The following is a 20,009-nucleotide window of genomic DNA, read 5'->3' on the forward strand; positions in this document are numbered from 1 at the left end:
CGAACCCTGACCTTAAATTAAGACCATAGCTAATTGTTGTTTTCATAAATTCTTATGACAGCGAATTTTGACTTGGTGTCTGTGGCAACTACTGACAACCCTACGGCACAGCAATGAACATAGAATAAGTATTTATAAATTGGGAAAAACGCAAATAGATTAAACAGATTTGTTAGATATATTGTTTTATAATAACCTGTAGTTTTTATAATAATAGCAATATAATAATTCAGAAATAAAAAATAAAATAAAATAAGTAGTTTTTTAGAGGAGTTAACAGTCCAATTAACATTTAGCAAAAATAATATATATATATATATATATATATATATATATATACATATACACTGATTATATACACTGATTATAAACTGTTCATTATCACAGATTATCACAATTTAGTTTAACCCTAAACCTGTTCAAATCAGTAACGTGTTGATTATTGCTTATTAATGTCTATGCGAGCGTTCATATAATTTTTACAATGTAGACTATCCGATACAGTCAATGATGCGTTGGATACAGTCTATACTGTAGAAGAATTTTGCGTCGTTCGCTACATTGTTTCACTGCGGAGCATATTTATGTTGCACCATTCTTCTATCCGATTGGCTGAATAAGGACAACAGAGCATTCGGTTAGGATATACCCGTGGATCCAATTGGATATCCTTGTTAACGTTCTCTTTTTTTCTCTGGGATTGTGGAAAACGATTGGATGGAAAAGGGAACTATGCTCGAAGAATGTTTGGGATACGTTTGGGTTGTAGGAAGTGCCCTTTTATGGCATGCAGAACATTTTACAGATCATCGCACATCAACTTCCGGTTGGGTGTGTGCAGACGCTTAGTCTAGGAAGTAAATTGGAAATATCTCTCCTTTTAACACAAGAATTGTTCACGGAATTAATACCAATCGAAAGGTAACCATTTCCATCGTTTCCGAAATACAATGGACGGTTTTCTAACGTATTTTACTTACGATAGCCTATTCCATATTATCTGCAGTCAATCTAACTTTCTTGACCATGTTCATAGAAAGTAGGATATCTTGCTCATTCAAGGAAAAAGTAGCAACTCAACTAACTCCTTGACTTTCCCCTGTTTACGTTGTAGAAAATGTCCAAGTCTTTGAAGAAAATCGTAGAGGAGAGTCGGGAGAAGAATATACCCGAGGTCGATATGTGCGACAGGGGTGTATCAAACATGTTGGACATTCCAGGGTTATGTGAGTAGGGGCCTACCGTTGCTGTTTCATGCCAATTCCTTATCTTCTCTATGGAAAACAGTTGAATATGGCTTGCTGATTAGTTGACAAGTAGAATCAGGTGGACTTGTCTGGGGGTACTCGAGGACCGGAGTTGGGAGACGTTTGTCTAGCCCTGAATTCCTATTGGTTGACTCTGGGGATTATACAGTATTAGGCCTATATCAACATAAGGCTGATGATGTAGCATATAAATATGAAGCAAACAGTGCCTTTGTGATCACACTTTTCCATGTTAGTCCATACTAGCTTGTATGCCAAATTGATTTACTGTTGCCAAATGTATTTTTCATAGTAACTGTTATGTTTGGATTTGGTCAAATGAATAATTATTATAAACGGTGTAGCCTTCAAACTGCTGCATGCCTTATGCATCTGTAGGCCAAACAGTATATTTTTATTATAGGATTGGTCAGATAGACTCTTGTTTATTTGAACAGGGAGTTCATTTTCACACATTCGGTCACACTTTACATGACAGTGTCTTTGTTACAGGAATAATAGGCCTGATTAGATACAGTAAGTACAGTTGTAGTAAGTAGGCCTTTTGTAAGTAATTCCTCAGATAATGCTGGTTCATGTATCACGTGTCCTTTGTGTTTTTACTTTGCAGTCACACTGTCCAACATTACCCAGCTGGTTCTGAGTCACAACAAGCTCACAAGTAAGTTCTGACGGTTTACCTGTTGTTTATTCAGCCGTGAAGCAAGCAGACTTAGACCCCTTCATGTCCCTTCAGTATTCTCCACTTTGACAGACAGATGTCTCAACCAATGTTCCCTCCAATTGTTTGGGGCACTGAGCAAATTTTAGGTCTTGTGAGCGGAAACTTGAACTTTGAGAGAATTTTGTGCAACTTACAGCGCGTTTACAGTGAACACCGAGGCTGTACTCTTAGTTTTAGACAGTAGCCAATAGGCTATTGTGGCTATTTTGAGGACAATGTAGGCCAACCAACAAAACCAATTGTGCGAATCCCAGAACATTTTTACGTGGAAATAGCTTTTGATTTCTATGATATAGCCTACAGTAGCCTATATGTGCTGTTCAATGCAGGACTGCATTGCATGATACTTTTTTTTACATTATGAAGAGCTTGACATTAACTAATGATTGTTAACTTGGTCTGTAACACCATGGGCCAATTAGGTGACTGTAAAATGCTTTGTGTTGTATGATGCAAGAAACCACTTTTCAAAGTAAAAGTTATTATTATTACCATACAGAGAATTAGATAATGTAGGCTACCCCTCTGCCTATTTATTTATTTGCATATTCAAGCCTGTCTCAAAATACAACACTGGCCCTTTTAATTAAGACATAAGCTTTTTACCTGACTGGCTTTTCAAAGAGTTCTTGAAATGTAGCCTACACATTTTGTGCTCTTGTAGGAAGCAGTGACGTGCGGCTCTGTGCTCTGATCTGAAAAGCAGATTCACTTGTGGGTGATTGAAAGACCTCTCGTGGGCTACACCCTCCAATAGAATCCTTTCCGTTGCACTCTGGCTCTGCCTACAACAAAATCACACACTCAATCTTGCAAAGTTAGATTTGTTTTGGTTWGTTGCATTGAAAAGCGGCTGATATAATGTTGATTCGATCACAGAAAACAAACGTTCATCTGTATTGTGCAAACTAATGGGGCGAACTCAGTGAAGTTCAGTCTCCTCTTGCGTCTCTGCGCGGCCTGGCATTTCTTCTGTTTGCCAGTCCTGGAGGAGGTGCGTGGCTGKGCAGGCGGGCCGCATAGAGGGAACATTGGTCTCAACCCTAGTTTCTGTCCAATTTGGACATACTCTGAGTGTACAAAAAATTAGGAACACCTGCTCTTTCCATGGCATAGACTGACCAGGTGAAATATTTGATCCCTTATTGATGTCACTTCTTAAATCCACCTCAATCACTGTAAATTAAGGGGTGGAGACRGGTTAAAGAAAGATTTTTTAACCTTGAGACAATTGAGACATGGATTGTGTATGTGTGTCATTCAGAGGGTGAATGGGCAGGACAAAATATTTACATGTCTTTGAACAGGGTATGGTAGTAGGTGCCAGGCGCACCGGTTAGTGTGTCAAGAACTGCAATGCTGCTGGGTTTTTCCCCTCTTAACAGTTTTCTGTGTGTATCAAGAATGMTCCACCACCCAAAGGACATCCATTGACACAACTGTGGGAAGCTTTGGAGTCAACATGGGCCAGSATCCCTGTGGAACACGTTCAGCACCTTGTAGAGTCAATGCCCTGACAAATTGAGGCTGTTCTGAGGGGAAAAGGGAGTGCAACTCAATATTAGAAATTAGTTCCTAATGTTTTGTACACTCAGTATACACATACGTCCAGTGGCCAGTTTATTAGGTACACCACCCAGTTTACAAAAATGGTTTGCTCCTACAGACCGTGAGACACGTGTCCATGGCTTGCTATATAAAGCAGACAGACAGGCATCAAGGCATTCAGTTACTGTTCAATTGAATGTTAGAATGTGCAAATTTAGTTACTTTGAGCATAGTATGTTCGTCAGTGCCAGGTGCGCCGGTTCCAGTATCTCAGAAACGGCCGGCCTCCTGGGCTTTTCACGCACGACAGTGTCTAGGGTTTACAGAGAATGGTGCGACAACCAAAAAACATTCAGTCAGCGGCTGTCCTGTGGGCTAAAACAGCTCGTTGATGAGAGGTGGAAGGAGAATGGCAAGAATTGTACCAACTAACAGGCAGGCCACAAACAGGCAGATAATGGCACAGTACAACAGTGGTGTGCAGAACGGAATCTCGGAACGCACATCTCCTCAGTCCTTGTCACGGATGGGCTATTGCAGCACACCGGGTTCCACTCCTATCAGCTAAAAACAAGAAGAAGCAGCTCCAGTGGGCACGCGATCACCAACACTGGATAATTGAGGAGTGGAAAAATATTGCCTGGTCRGACGAATCCCGGTTGCGTCATGCTGATGACAGAGTCAGGATTTGGCGTAAGCAGCATTASTCCATGGCCCCATCCTGCCTGGTGTCAACGGTACAAGCTGGTGGCGGTGTTGTAATGGTGTGGGGAATGTTTTTCTGGCACACGTTAGGTCCCTTGATTCCAATTGAGCAGCGTTTCCATGCCCTGAAGAATTCGGGCTGTTCTGGAGGCAAAGGGGTTTCGATCTGGTCCTAGATGGGCGTACCTAATAACCTTGCCACAGTGTATATTATTGAAAGAGTTATTTTTACAGAATTACATACATACACAGCTATGAATGGCAACTCAAGGGTGTGAAATTGTGCTTAATACCACTAGAGGGCACACTTGTGCTGTAGTACTTACCTTAAAAGGCTCACTTTCCGAGATGAGCATTGGAGACCAAGGCCTGTAGTCAGCTTGAACAACGAAAATTCCGCTCATTAGTCAGTTCACTTCTCTGTGTTTTAACTGGGGGTGTTTGACAAAGTATGCATTTACTTGAGGATTTTTATTTAGGATATCAAAGCCTAGGTTCATGTGTGTTATGAGTAATTTAAAGAAGAACATAATTTAAGTTGCTAATATGTTTATTACGTTATTATGTTGTTATTGCATTAATATGACAAAGTCAGGTAACATAGCAACGTAATCACAAAGAGTGAGGCAMAGAATCATGTCTGTCTGTTAACTAGTGTATCATCTGTACAAGAGTCTGTAGTTAATTTTGGGACAAGCTCACTAGGGATACACTTGAAACAAATGAACAAAAAAAATCGCAAGATCTCTCTTGGCATCCTCAGTCAGGTTGGGCTGATTCTAGACACCAGCTCAGAGTTCCCATCTAAGTACCTGCATCATGTTGGCACATTGTTTATCACATACTGCTGGTATCTTGAGTTTCCTGTTCTGTTCCTCACCCTAATCCCCATTTTAAGATGTCACACATTGAGATTACATCCATTATACATTTCTCTCTCCATGCTATTTATAGCGGAAGATCAGAGACTTGTTTTTGGAATAGCTAATTACCATTATCATCCATGCCCATTTACCTGCAGGTGTTTCAGGTGCGACCATCTGATCCGTCTGTTAGCAATAATGTTCATAGCTGTATCTATTTAGTTTTTACACAGCAAATCACTGTATTGTGAATATGGAGCTGTGGTTTATGGCTTTACTCTTCGTCTTGCCGTACCTCTACTGGGTTTTGCCCCTCTCTCCCCTCCATGGCTCTGATCTTGTCCTGCCTGCTTTAAAGCGCGCCCAGATATAAAAGATAGCGTGCCGTCTTTTTGAACTTTTCAAGGTAGTCAGATATTACAGTGACATTTGGAAAGTCTTTCATTAGAGAGGAGGAAGAGGAAGGTGACGAGAAGGGTGATCTGGGTGAGCAGGGTGCTTACTTAGCCTATGGGAGGGAGGGAGAGAGAGAGAGAGGGGGAGCGGGAGAAAGAGGGGAAATGAGATGGCTGTTGCTGCTTAGCCAAAGGTTGGGACCGTTTCCCTAACACGTCTCTCCCCTATTACCATCAATCTATCTATCTGATCATTAACAACTCCCGAGTGTCACAGGGTCCCCATGCAGGCTGCACCAACCTGAACCCAGCCTCCTCCTCACACACACTCAAGGGGCACCCACTTAATACCATACACTTAATATCACACGCACACACACACACTATTCTCTCTCTCGCTTGCTCTCTCTCCCTCTCATTTATCTCCATTGAGACTAGCAATTAAACACAATTAAGCATAAAAGTGTTATTTGTGGTACGAAATCGTATCGTCTTCAGCATGTCTAAGAGTTTAACTTTACTCACATGAATACAGGGCAGGTGTAGTAAATGAATAGTGTGTAAAGAGATTACTGGAGTGTTGTATTGATTGAGGCGTAGGCCTAGATCTGCGTGGCCAGGTCCAGTACTCTGTGACCCTATGTTCACTCTGCATTGATTCAGTGGACATTCACAGATCTATTGAGACTGAGCCTGAATGGAATTGATTTTGTGGTGTGGGGTAAACCACTGGGATAGATGGAGAGAAATGGACTCTAAAAGTCCAGGGATCGGAATCGAGTCACGATTTTTCACAACTCAGGACTCCACTCTAAATCAATCAGTGATGATATGGATTCAGACTGGACCGGTTGTGACATGGACTTGGATTCAGACTGGACCAGTTGTGACTTGGTTGACAAAGTCTCTCTCCCTGGTATACTTTTAATTCCACATGCTACTAAGCTTTAGTTACAGACTACAGAGTTTACACACACACACACACACACAACCACTAGCGCTGGGAATTGCCAGGGACCTAACAATACAATATTGTCACGATACGATAAGTATTGCGACTCATATGATTGTCACAAGTCTATATTTACGGGATTCGATATTGTGATTTGATCTTCCAATCATATTGCTCACTATATGACTGCTGCAAAGAGTGAAGAGAGCATGAGAAAATTAGTTTTGATCGGTCATGGAAATAAGTGCTGAAAACAAACATGTTGGCTCACTATTTAAAAAGAAGATGGAGAACAAGCTATAAGATGAACAATACAGGAGTTTTGGCGCAGGTACAGCCGACTAGTGCTAGCTAACGATACCTAGCAACAACAACAAAAAATCCAAGTATTGATAAAATATCGTCCTAAATAATATTGTGATATGTAACTGTATCCATTTTGTCCCTCATCACTGAAAAGCCCACCCCTCAAAGACTAGCCTTTGTGACATGTTGTCCCTGTGATATGGAAACAGTATGGCAGGGGCACGTTCAGTCACACTGATCTCCCCAGGGACATTCCTGTCAGGTACACTTGTTCTGTTTGTGTACCCCCCCCATCCCTTCTTAACCAACGCCTCCATTGATCAGGCCTCTAATCGGATAGAGGCATCATCTCGTTATCTCCCTATCGATCTCTGTCCACCTCTCAAAAATTGACTCGTGGAGGGGAGGAAAGGATGAGGAGCGGGAGGATAAGGGTGAGAGGGGAAAATAGAGGGAGGTGTAGGGAACAAAAGAAATGGCCCCATCATTAAAATGTCAAACCTCTGCCCTGAGTGCCCTGGCCATAGTAGGGGATGAGCCATCAAAGACATACAGGATGATAATTGGCTTGTTAAGACGCTGTACCATCAGCCTGACTATAGTGGTTCTTCACCTGGTCGTAGTTTGACTCCATGGTTGTGTTTTTAAAGTGATGAAAGAGTATGCAATGTTCAATAACAAGGCTGGGAGGAAGAAATACTGGTGGTCTGTATTTTTATTCCATGTTCTGTCTCTCTCTCTCTCAGCCATTCCTGCCAACGTGGCTGACTTGAAGAACCTGGAGGTTCTCAATGTGTTCAACAACCAGATAGAAGAGCTGCCCACTCAGATCAGCAGCCTGCAGAAGCTCAAACACCTCAACCTTGGGTAGGCCTCCGATTTTTGTATTTTTGTATATTTTTATTTTCTGTCCTGTGTGTGTGTGTGCGACTGTGGCTCTTCAGCTATGCCACTCCTTCATCCTCATTCCAAGCTCACAAAGCCTACGTTGTCAGACAGGTGAGAGAAAGAGGGAAACTGTTAATTTGAACACTTGTTTATTTGCGGGTCTCTCTCTTCCCCTCAGGACATGGCTGTATCTCTGTGCTCAACTGAATTGCTGTTGTCAGGGCAGGGATCCTGTTATTTTCTCATCTCCGTTTGTGACACAAATCACTTCACCCCTGTAATTTACCCTTAACGCTTTACCCATCACTTCACATTCACATAGTGGAATAAACCACTATCAACCAGTATGCACACATTTATTCTAGAACAATTTAGATCACACATCTGGCTAATCAGTGTAAGAATACGAGCGTATGCCATTTCTTCATGTGGTGATCAGTCGATCTATGTAATGCCATATTAAAGACTGGCAGAATTTACCAGCTTGCAATAGGTTTYATTTGATTAGATTGAAGGACTATAGAAGACAGCAAGCTATGTTCCCTACCTATACCAGTCTGCCAAAGACYATGAATCTTAAACCATTTCAGTTCTCAGGTCAAATTGTGCACGGCACAAAGCTAAACCCAAGAATGGTGTGCGTGAGGCATGGTGTGTAACTAGCTATTTCCCGAGACAACATCGAGAGGCTCAGAGACGACTTCATATTGTGTGTTTCTGTCCTCTGTGAGCATTTAAAGGAGGAACACAACCTGTTTTCTCCTCTGTTTCCTACTCTCATCCTCTCCTCCAGTGCTCGACATGAACGCTTTTCCTTTTGTCTGGGACAATTACAAAAATGTGTTGGACAAGAAGAATATCGATTTAAGTTGTCAAAATGGACAAGTAAAGACTTTTTTRCACACAAATCACAATATCAAACAATTACTCAGATCAGAGGCCAACATTGGAATWACATTCAAATACATTTTTCATGTACATAAATAAAAAGGCTACAAAGTGTAGGTGATACGCACATTGGCTACAGCCTCATGTCCAAACCGATGCTGTCATGAGGGAGGCGACAGAAAATGTAGCCAAACTTTAATGAGACTTTTAATTATACAGATATCGGCTAAACACCAGTCATGTTTGACAAAATACAATGAAGGATAATTCACATTAACGTCTAAAGACTTGATTCTGTCGACGTACTGGAGGCACCGCTCGTTCAGATGTAATGGTCGAGTGAAGGACAGTGCCTGTTGCGCCCCGCACCTCTCCCACCTTGAACCTGAGCGGAGGCGGTCAGCATTTCAAAACGATTCCACCGTAAACGTAATTGTTTTAAAACCTGCATGTTTTATGTCATTTTACGAAGCATGTCTTGTTTCAAAGTAGCCAAATTATGACCATAGAAATGTTGAGGGAATTATTGTTCTGTAGGTTTTCAAATCGACGTTTTTATTGTCCAGCGGCCAAAGGAATAGTCCTAGTCACGGCCGTCAGTAATCCGTTATGCTAGTTGATGCATCTTTTACGTTTTCCTTTTCTTCATTTCTAATGGATATTTTCATCTCTGTCACGTGAAACCGCTTGTGCGTGGCTGCGCGTTTGATAAGTGTTTTTTTGCTAATTGCATGTTGGAACGTTCGCAAATAGCCTACAGCCATGTGTGCGTTGTTGAGCTTTATAATATGAAGAAATAAACCTATATCAACATTTTTAAGCTAAACGGTCTGATCTGTTGCARCAGCCTCTTTTTTTATGTGCAGTGGTTGCATGAATTTTGGATCTGTCGTTCCAGAACTTTCCAGACACTGTTTTGAACTGTAGACATATACAAAAGTAATTGGAATGTTGAAATATTTTAAAAGCTACCAAGGGTGGCCAACCATCCTTCAGGAGAGCCGTAAAGGGGCTGTGTTGTTTTCAGAGGCTTGAATATGCAAAGATGCCAATAGGCAGTGCAGCCTACATTCCTGTCTGATTCTCTATGGTAAAAAATATGGTAATGCGTTTTATTTTGTGGAGTGGTTCCTTGCATCATACAATGATGTCAGAATAGTGTTACAGACCATTTTTTTTTGTTATTTTGGGACAAGTGACTTGTGCTTTTGGACAGGTAAAAAAAATCTGTCCTACTTGAGTTTTCTCCTTTCTCTTCCTATGTTCTACTCCAGTTCAGTCGCAGCCCAAAGGTGTGGAATTAACAGTTTGCCCGTTACAGTTTTAACCCCAAATACTTTTGTGGGCCAGACATTGGAGGAACCCCCCCTCACCACTGAAAGATGGGGGCTGGCGATAAGGGATTGGTCTCAATGTCACGCGGGATTACCAAAGTTTTTACAATCTCCTCCACCGCTCTGACATTCTGCGTCTCTTATGGATTGGCTGTCAGCTGCACCGTCTCCCAACCATAATCTAGGAAACATAAGCCTCGCAGACGTATTCAGGACCCACTGTCCCTTTCAGCGCGGTGTGTGTACTCTGTACTGTGTGTGTTTGTGTGTGTGCAGGCGCATTTGTGTGTACCTACCAACCTGATCTCATTTGTCAAAACAATCTCTGCCTCCCAACCTGTAATTGCCTTGCAAACATATCCTGGCGTCGCAGAATCAATTTGTTTTTGCTTTTCAAATCCGCCCTGAAAGCAAGGCGCTCCACTGTGTTCCCTGTGTCTTTGAGACGGCCTAGCCTCTTGTGGTGTGTGTGGACATTGATAATGTAATACCTGGAGATGTATAGACTGAGGCTTAAATGGTTGGGCTCAATCAGAACCTGATCTCCGGCTAGACCCAGTGACACCTTGWTCCTCTCCTTCTTCCTGAGCTCATTCTATAGAATCCTTAAACAGTTCTGCCACTATCTATAAGAATATGCCTAACACAAGGACTTTATGRGACCTTACATGAGGAATGTGAGATTACACAATACAATTGAAGAYTTAGTTATTTCTCCCAATGTGAACGCCAGCTAGTATGAAAAAAGAATGACTCTGCGTTCACTGTACATTGGATTTACTGTAGAAATAGAGTCACAGGCTCAGGAAACCGATGTCTTCACCATTAGACCYAGTGGAAAAGTCCTCTTGTGCTGAGGGTGACACTGATTTTTCTTCAGTTGAGGACTACCTCAGGAAATGCCGTTGTAAAGCTGTGAGTTGGTTTAACTCGTTGTTTTCTAACTGTCATTATGCGTGCAGTATGAACAGGATGAGTGCTCTGCCCCGAGGCTTCGGGTCCCTGCCTGCTCTGGAGGTGCTGGACCTGACCTACAACAACCTGAACGAGAGCTCACTGCCCGGCAATTTCTTCTACCTCAGTGAGTCACTCTCTCTCTCACACACACACACACACACACACACACTGCATCGCACGCACACGTGTACTCAAGTGCGACTGAAATATTTCTCCTGTCACCACACGCAGAGCAGACCACCGTTTTTATTACTGACTCAAGCACATCATCATCATGGGCCTCATCTTTCCAATCAACTCCTCCGTTCAGTCCACCACCCTGTTCTGGTAATTGACGCGCTCTCTCTGGTAAAAATGTAAATAAAATAAAAAAAGCAACTGAAAATGGAATGTCTTCAACCAAGACCTAAAGTGGGAGAGAGAGAGTTAGGAAGGAAGAGGAGAGAGAGAGAGATGGTCTCCCCATCTCTGACTGTTTCTCTCTCTCTGAGGCTGCTGTGCTAGCTCTACTAATGGCCTGTTATTTTAATACTGATGATGACATAATGAAAGCACTATTCACACAGCAATCAGCTCCATTTTAATCTTATACCCCCCTCGCCTCGCACACTACTTCCTCTCCTCCCCACTCCATCTATCAAAGCTGGAGCAGGCTACGATGCCCAGACACACACACACACACACACACACACACACAGATCGCTACTAATTCCCTGCCCAAATTAAACAGCCACTGATTAATGAATGAGGTGCATATGATTAAAGACAATCAGAGATACAAGAAGGAGGATGTGCACTTTCATTGTTGCTATTAGAAGCCTGTAATGTGGCTATTTTTGGTATTTTACTTTGCTCCAAAGGATCTGCTTCCCTTAGAGTGACATACCAGGAAGTATGCCTGTCTGTCTGGATGTCTCCCCAAATCCCGATGGAAGAATAGTGTCAGTGAATCTGAAGATTACCCTTTTGGTCTAGTTCTGTTCTAGTGTGTGGGTGTGTGTCTCTGTGTGTGGGTGTGTGTCTCTGTGTGTGGGTGTGTCTCTGCGTGTGGGTGTGTGTCTCTGCGGTGGGTGTGTGTCTCTGCGTGTGGGTGTGTGTCTCTGCGTGTGGGTGTGTGTCTCTGCGTGTGGGTGTGTGTCTCTGCGTGTGGTGTCTCTGTGTGTTTGTGAGAGAGAATGAGAGGCAGTGTGAGCTGCTGTCTTCCAGTGTGTCAGTATGTGTGTTTGTTTATATGACCCCCCCGACTAGACAAGCAGCAGTAAATCTATGTTTGACCCATGTGTGTGTCAGCTGCACAGAGCTTGCAAACGGTTATTAATCAGCCGTGACTGGTCTTATTGATCACGTTTCGGCCTGGTTAGGACTGAAAGTCCAGTGCACACACACACTAACCAACTCCTGTGTAAATTGCAGCTACCCTGCGTGCACTCTATCTCAGTGACAACGACTTTGAGATGCTTCCTCCAGACATCGGCAAGCTGGGCAAGCTGCAGATTGTGAGTCATTTATCTAAATATCTCCCTCTGAAAATCAGTGGTCCCTCCTTCTCTCCTTCGTATTGCTTGGTTGGTTCCGTGTATTTTCTGTCACTTAGAACTGCCTTAATACAGGAGTGACGGTTCCCACAATAAGGACTTCAAATGGAATATGTGTTTCTCCTATTGTGATGTTCTCAAGATTTTTTATTCTGATTGTAGGCGGGAAATCATTGTTTAGTATACATTGAAGTCGATAGTAAACATACACTTAGGTTGGAGTCATCATAATCGTTTTTCAACCATCACACATTATTGTTAACAAACTATAGTTTTGACAAGTCGGTTAGGACATCTACTTGTGCAGGACACAAGTAATTTTCCCAACAATTATTTACAAACAGATTATTTCACTGATAATTCACTGTATCACAATTCCAGTGGGTCAGAAGTTTCCATACCACAGTTGACTGTGCCTTTTAAACAGCTTGGAAAATTCCAGAAATTAGGCATGGTTTAGAAGCTTCTGATAGGCTAATTGACATAATTTGAGTCAATTGGAGGTGTACCTGTGAATGTATTTCAAGGCCTACCTTCAAACTCAGTGCCACATCATGGGAAAATCCGCTCGGCAAGGAAGAAAGCCACTGCTCCAAAACCGGCATAAAAAAGCCAGACTACGGTTTGCAATTGCACATGAGGACAAAGATGTACTTTTTGGTACTGATGGTCTGATGAACAAAAAAATAGAACTGTTTGGCCATAATGACCATCGTTATGTTTGGAGGAAAAAGGGGAGGCTTGCAAGCCGAAGCACCTTCTCAACCGTGAAGCACGGGGGTGGCAGCATCATGTTGTGGGGGTGCTTTGCTGCAGGAGGGACTGGCGCACACAAAATAGATGGCATGAGGGAAAAATTGTGGATATATTGAAGCAACATCTCAAGACATCAGTCAGGAAGTTAAAGCTTGCTCGCAAATGGGTCTTCACATGGACGATGACCCAAGCATACTTCACAGTTGTGCCAAATGGCTTAAGGACAACAAGTCAAGGTATTGGATGGCCATCACAAAGCCCTGACCTCATCCTATAGAAAATTTGTGGGCAGAACTGAAAAAGCGTGTGCAAGCAAGGAGGCCTACAAACCTGACTCAGTTACACCAGCTCTGTCAGGAGGAATGGGCCACAATTCACAACTTATTGTGGAAAGCTTGTGGAAGGCTACCTGAAACATTTGACCCAAGTTAAACCATTTAAAGGCAATGCTAAAATACGAATTGAGTGTATGTTAAACGTCTGACCCACTGGGAATGTGATGAAAGAAATAAAAGGCTGAAATAAATCATTTCTCTCTCCTATTTTATTCTGACATTTCACATTCTTAAAATAAGTGGTGATCCTACTGACCTAAAGAGACAGGCAATATTTACTAGGATTAATGTCAGGAATTGTGAAACTGAGTTTAAATGTATTTGGTAAGGTGTATGTAAACTTCCGACTTCAACTGGATGTGGATGAATGTCTGCTGTGCAAACAGTACACATTTAATGTTTTATATACATTGACCTCKTCCAGAAGACGAGGTCAGTGCAGGTGCATCAAAGCTGGGACCYAGAGACAGAAGCTGTTTTTCAATCTCAAGGCCATCAGACTGTTAAATAGCCATCACTAGCACATTAGAGGCTGCTGCCTATATACATAGACTTGAAATCACTGGCCACTTTAATAAATTGAACACTAGTCACTTTAATAACGTTTACATATCTTGCATTACTCATCTCATCTCATATGTATATACTGTATTCTACACTGTTCTACTGTATCTTAGTCCATGCTGCTCTGACATTGCTCATCCATATATTTATATATTCTTAATTCCTTTACTTAGATTTATGTGTACTGGGTATATGTGTAATTTGTTAGATATTACTTGTTAGWTATTGCTGCGCTGTCGGAGCTAGGAACATTTCGCAACACCCACAATAACATCTGCTAAGCACGTGCATGTGACCAATAAAATGTGATTTGATTTTATACAGAATGTATAAATCACTATTTTCCCCTCTCTATCCCCCCTCTTACTCCCTTTGTGTTTCTCTCTCGTCCTTCATCTCTCCCTCTGTCTCTCTCATTACCCCCCCTTCTCTCCCCCTATCCTCCTCTCCATAGCTGAGTCTGAGGGATAATGACCTCATCTCTCTGCCTAAAGAGATAGGAGACCTGGCCCAGCTCAAAGAGCTCCACATTCAGGGCAACAGGCTCACTGTGCTGCCCCCTGAACTGGGTAAGACCGAACACACTATTGCACACAGACACACACAGTCACTGTATGTGGGCGCAGGTGTAGTTGACTGCTCCTCTGGTTGGCTGGCCTCTCCCAGCATCGCCCCACTGCCCTCACCGTCCCACTGTGTGTGTGCGCGTGCATGTGCATGCCCCAGACTGCATGCTTCACAGATCCACAAACCCATGAACCCCCACAGAGGTCACCAGGGGTCAACACTCTCTCTGACAGCCTGTAGAGTACAATGTGTGGACCCTCGCCACTGGAGGTTCTGCAGCTCAACCCAGCTCAGTTTACAAAACTGAAACACCTTCCAGTACAATACAAAGGAAATATTTTCATCAGTTAGTAAAAACCAAAAAAGGGAATGTCTTCAGCCAAGACCTAAACTCGGAAGAGAGAGAGTTCAGGAGGAAGAGGAGAGGGAGGGAGAGATGGTCTCCTGTTTCTCTCACTCTGTGTGTAGAGCTGATTAGAATCTCCCTGTCACGGCTCCCTAATCCCAGTGTCTCACTGCTCTGGCCTTGTTAGGGCCACAGCTACAGCACCAGCCAAAAGAGAGGATGGGAGATGGAGGGAAAGAGGGAGGGAAATTATGTAGCGGGAGAGAATGTTAGAGAGATGGAGGGATGGACAGGCGGAGGGAACGACTGAGGGACGGGGTACTCCAGAGATGGAGCAGAGGAAAAGAGGGGGATGAGGGGAGAAAGAGATGAAGAGGGAGTGGCCCCTCTAACAAGGAGCAGCCAAGTGCACAGGGGAAGTGCAAGTTTGGGGATAGAAGATCAGGCATTGTAGCTGTCAAGACCACACTGGAGAGAAGAGGGACTAACACCTACCTCATCCTGTAACCAGGGGAGAGGGATGATGGAGCGGTGGGAAGGAAAAGAGGATAAATAAGGGAGATGAGGTTTCAAATGTATGTAATATAAATCTAAAAAAGTTCATTTCATGCAGATTATTACAGTTTAACCATACTGTAYAACCATCAAATCATTCAGCCTCTGAATTCAACCCTAGTTCGTTTTCACAAAAAAWTCCCAGACAAAGCTGAAAGCAAGGAGTTGAGTAAGAAGAGCAGTGAAACTCTAGAGTCTGTACAATTATAGATGAACAGCTGAACAACCCTAACTGACTAGTTAGCATGGGGCTGCTGGTGTTGGCTTGCTCTGACCAGGCGTAACGTTGGGTTGAGGTTGGGGGGACCTAGGGGTTTTAGGTTTTAGGTCCAGACAGCTCTCTCGGTGCTGGGCTAAMCAGATGTGTGTTAATTGGTCTCTGAGGTGCTACCATCGACCACATTAGCACCGTGACCCGTCGCCCGCGCAACACAATGTTGTCAGAACGTTGTTCACTCTTTCGCCKTTTCTCTCCCTCTTTCCTCACTCCTCTTCTCCCCACACCTTCATCTCTCCACCCGTTGACCTCTTCCCCCTCCCTCCTTTCCTCCCTGACACACTTTTCTATATCACTCTAAATCTCCTAATCTCTCTCTGTTCATCCCCTCTCTCTCTCCCTCCCTCTCTCTCTTCAGGTAACCTGGATCTGACTGGGCCTAAGCAGGTGTTCAAGGCTGAGAATAACCCGTGGGTGACCCCCATTGCAGACCAGTTCCAGCTGGGAGTCTCCCATGTGTTTGAATACGTCCGCTCTGAGACCTACAAGTAGTAAGTATTCTAATCTACAAACACCCCTACACCTATAGCAGTAGTGGACTCACTGACTCCGACCTACTGAGGGAGAGGGCTCTAAGAGGAGAGAATGGGACACGTGTGTGTGTGTGTGTGTGTGTGTGTTAAGGACTTTCATGCGTGTGACTGTCTGTGTGTCTCCCTCTCCCGCTGGTCTTGTGGCTGTATCATGGTGTTGTTGGACCCTCGCCCTGCCCTGCTCTCTCCTGGGTCCTCAAACCTTTACTTCTCATTAGGGACAGAGTGAGGGATGCGTGGAACCTCTGTCCTCTCCTTCCCTCTTTTCTCGTTCTGTCTATTGAGCTGCTGGACTGCCACGTCAACGCAATCCTCCAGCCGAGACCCACTCACTCTTATAGACCTGAGGCAGGGCATCCGTTCCTCTACCACACCTTTCTGTTACGTTGTTCTCCTGCTCAGGGCTCTATGGATTTCCATCCCAATGTCAGGTGTAAAAGGGAGATAAATAAAGAAGTGTATGGTGTCACTTCCTGCATAATGGCGGATGTCTCTAGGCTCCGACCCCGGCCCCAGCTGTCTATGTCCCAGACTCCCTCAGCGCCAGACTCAGACACAAGGATGGAGAGCTGGTGGAGGGAGGTGATACAGACCTGTAAGACTTGGCCATTGGTGGGAACCAATGTTCTCTCTAAGCCACGCARCTCCTCCAGGACTGGCAAACAGAAGAAATGCCAGGCCGCGCAGAGACGCAAGAGGAGACTGAACTTCACTGAGTTCGCCCCATTAGTTTGCACAATACAGATGAACGTTTGTTTTCTGTGATCGAATCAACATTATATCAGCCGCTTTTCAATGCAACAAACCAAAACAATTCTAACTTTGCAAGATTGAGTGTGTGATTTTGTTGTAGGCAGAGCCAGAGTGCAACGGAGAAGGATTCTATTGGAGGGTGTAGCCCACGAGAGGTCTTTCAATCACCCACAAGTGAATCTGCTTTTCAGATCAGTGCCACGAGTGTGCACATTTGTTGATATTCTTTGCTAGTTAGCAAGTTAACCCAGTTATAGATAAGTATAGGGCATCAATAGGGAGTTAGTTTGGTGGGAGCGACCCAGAGACCAGAGCTAACAGCATGAAATAACACAACAACAGCACAGTCCTGTCTGACAAGCCCTGGAGCTGTCAATGTCTGCTTTGAGTTACCTCTACTGTCTGTTCACTGCTGAGCCCATCTTTACTATAAAACCTCGCACACACACACTATCTATTTCTCTCTCTGTGTCTCGCTCTCTCTTGTAGTATGTTTTTCTGTTTAAAAGCGCCAAGACTTTTAAAGATTTCCTGTGTGTGGATGGTAAGGCTAATTTTAGTCCCCTTTATAGAGGGCAGTTTTATTTAGGAGTCTTTGTTTCTGGAACAACCGAGTCAGGTCATTCTAGTTAATGTCTGTCTGTCTAGTTGGTTCTATTAACCCAGAATCAGATCAATTACTATGACGGGCTTGAGGCATTCATTTTGTCTGTCTGTGACTGGGGACTGGTATTGTAGTACAGTATCGGCACATTCCAAAGCTATTTATGCAATTAAACATTATCTATGCATTTGAAACCCGTAGTTTTGGTAGCTAACTTCTGGGCTCCCGAGTGGCTCCCGAGTGGCGCAGCGGTCTAACGCTTCGATCACACCAACAGCGTCATTGGATTTTGGTACACCAGAATTGCATTCATTTCCAATGAAACGCTGCGTTTGCCTTGCAGCATTGCGTTTGCAGAGGCAGCTGCAGTGCGTTCGGTGTGGTGCATACGTTGGGTTTATCGAATGCATGTGTCAAACTGTATGTGTAGACGGCTTGACAGAAATGGCAGCAGAAGGGGAATTATGAACTTTTGTTGCGTACATATTCCGATGATGCTGCGTGCTATTTTGCGCAAGGACTCTGGCGGTGTGTTCGACGCGTAAGGCACTGCATCTCAGTACTAGAGGCGTCACTACGGACCCTGGTTCGGTCCCGGGCTGTATCACAACCGGCCGTGATCGGGAGTCCCATAGGGCGGTGCAAAACTGGGCCAGCGTCGCCCGGGTTAGGGGAGGGTTTGGCCGGGGTAGGCCGTCATTGTAAAATAAGAATTTGTTCTAAACTGACTTGTCTAGTTAAATGAAGAAAAAGAAAAATAGTAAACTAGAAGACCAGAGATACAGTCTAGGTTGAGATGGCGAAAAATTGGGTTAGGGGAGGGTTTAGTAGGCCGTCATTGGGAGGCGGACGCAGAACAAATCCCTTTGTTGAATACTTTCATATCCAGCTGATCCTACATCTTCAGAGAGACTCCGACAGTCCAACACACTGGAACTTAATCTCTCCTACACGCGCTTGTGTGTGTGTGGTGTGTGTTGTGTGTGTGTGTGTGTGTGTGTGTGTGTGTGTGTGTGTGTGTGGTGTGTGTGTGTGTGTGGTGTGTGTGTGTGTGTGTGTGGTGTGTGTGTGTGTGTGTGTGTGTGTGTGTGTGTGTGTGGTGTGTGTGTGTGTGGTGTTGGTGTGTTTGTGTGGTGTGCCTGACATATGTGCTTCTGTGACACCTGGTGGCCAAGGAAATGTCTGTCTGGGTTTATCCAAAACTATGGCATCCCACTCTACTTTTGAACTGCCGTAGATTCTGCAAACATACAATATGCACTGTTACGCTCATAGTTACACCTTTTGTTGCAATCAAACCAGCAGCCGTTTCTGTCAATCCAATATAGTACACTTATTTTAGCGTTCCGTTTACGAAGTGTATGTTTTCTTGGACGCTTCCCTCTGTTTTGATAGGCGTATGCTAATGTAGCGCTGGCCACTGACCAACGACAGGTTTGATACACATCAATGCCGTCTGCATCAGACGTATGGTGTTGAAGACTGGCATATATTACGGAKGGCAGGTTTGATGCACAATCAATGCTGTCTGCATCAGTGATGATGTTAAACGCTGCTGGTCAATGAAAATGCCGGGTACCATAAATCACTACTCAGACAGGCCAAGTCAAACCGGCGTCCCTGCCGCTGAGATTATACTAGACCTCTCGCTTTATCTGTCTCATAAGTCATCTTTCTATTTCCTCATCGATACGCTGATTCATCAAGACAAAAGTGGTGGTGAATGTGTTGTTGGAAACGTCACGGTCTGCTGTTGGTACTGGCATTTTTCTTTTGTATTGCAGGGGACTGATTGCAAGTGTCACGATCGATGATTGTTCCTGCTAATATTTTGTATTATATAGTGTTTTGTATTTGTATAAAGTATCTCAACTGTACCTTCGTTTAGTGTTCTCCTTGGTACAGAATTCAAGGCCTCTAGGCCTAAATCTATTATGAGCTGGCAAAGATGCGTCAATGTTCCTTCCTTCCTTGTCAGTCAGCTTACGTCCTCCTCCTCTTCTGTAAAGTGGAAAATCCATTTCTCCAAGAGAGAAAATAAGCATTTGCTTGCAGAAGTTCCGTAGTCGCAAGTCTTCCACAATTTATTTAGATGCCATTCTAGCTTTTTTGTGTTAAAAGGATTTTTAATTACTCATTTGCTAGGAGTGAATAGGTTTAGTCTCAGAGTCTACTCAGTTGGTACATGGGTTATACTCATCATGGACGTGGTGTGCTGTAGCACTCTGTGTGAAATCACTGGGAGGTGGATTTTAAATAGGCTATTCAGACTATGTGATCCTCATTCTCTGTTAGTGTGTTAACGAGGTGCAGACTTTGTGGGGGATGGTGTTATTAGTGTACTTTCACTTTACTG

At 43.6% G+C, this 20,009-nt stretch overlaps 1 protein-coding gene across 1 annotated transcript in view; it reads left to right on the forward strand.

Annotated features, from left to right (window-relative positions):
• The first annotated feature begins 808 nt into the window (after positions 1-808).
• Positions 809-20,009, forward strand: part of rsu1 (Ras suppressor protein 1) — a 31,038-nt gene continuing 11,837 nt past the window's right edge. The window contains exons 1-8 of the mRNA XM_024000196.2: positions 809-921; positions 1,115-1,226; positions 1,879-1,929; positions 7,508-7,628; positions 10,834-10,952; positions 12,242-12,324; positions 14,473-14,587; positions 16,122-16,254. Coding sequence (XP_023855964.1) covers positions 1,118-1,226; positions 1,879-1,929; positions 7,508-7,628; positions 10,834-10,952; positions 12,242-12,324; positions 14,473-14,587; positions 16,122-16,254 — 731 coding nt within the window. The 5' untranslated portion in view covers positions 809-921; positions 1,115-1,117. The remainder of the gene's footprint in view (positions 922-1,114; positions 1,227-1,878; positions 1,930-7,507; positions 7,629-10,833; positions 10,953-12,241; positions 12,325-14,472; positions 14,588-16,121; positions 16,255-20,009) is intronic.

Source organism: Salvelinus sp. IW2-2015, linkage group LG14 (genome assembly GCF_002910315.2).
Source record: "Salvelinus sp. IW2-2015 linkage group LG14, ASM291031v2, whole genome shotgun sequence".
NCBI classification, from domain to species: Eukaryota; Metazoa; Chordata; class Actinopteri; order Salmoniformes; family Salmonidae; genus Salvelinus; species Salvelinus sp. IW2-2015.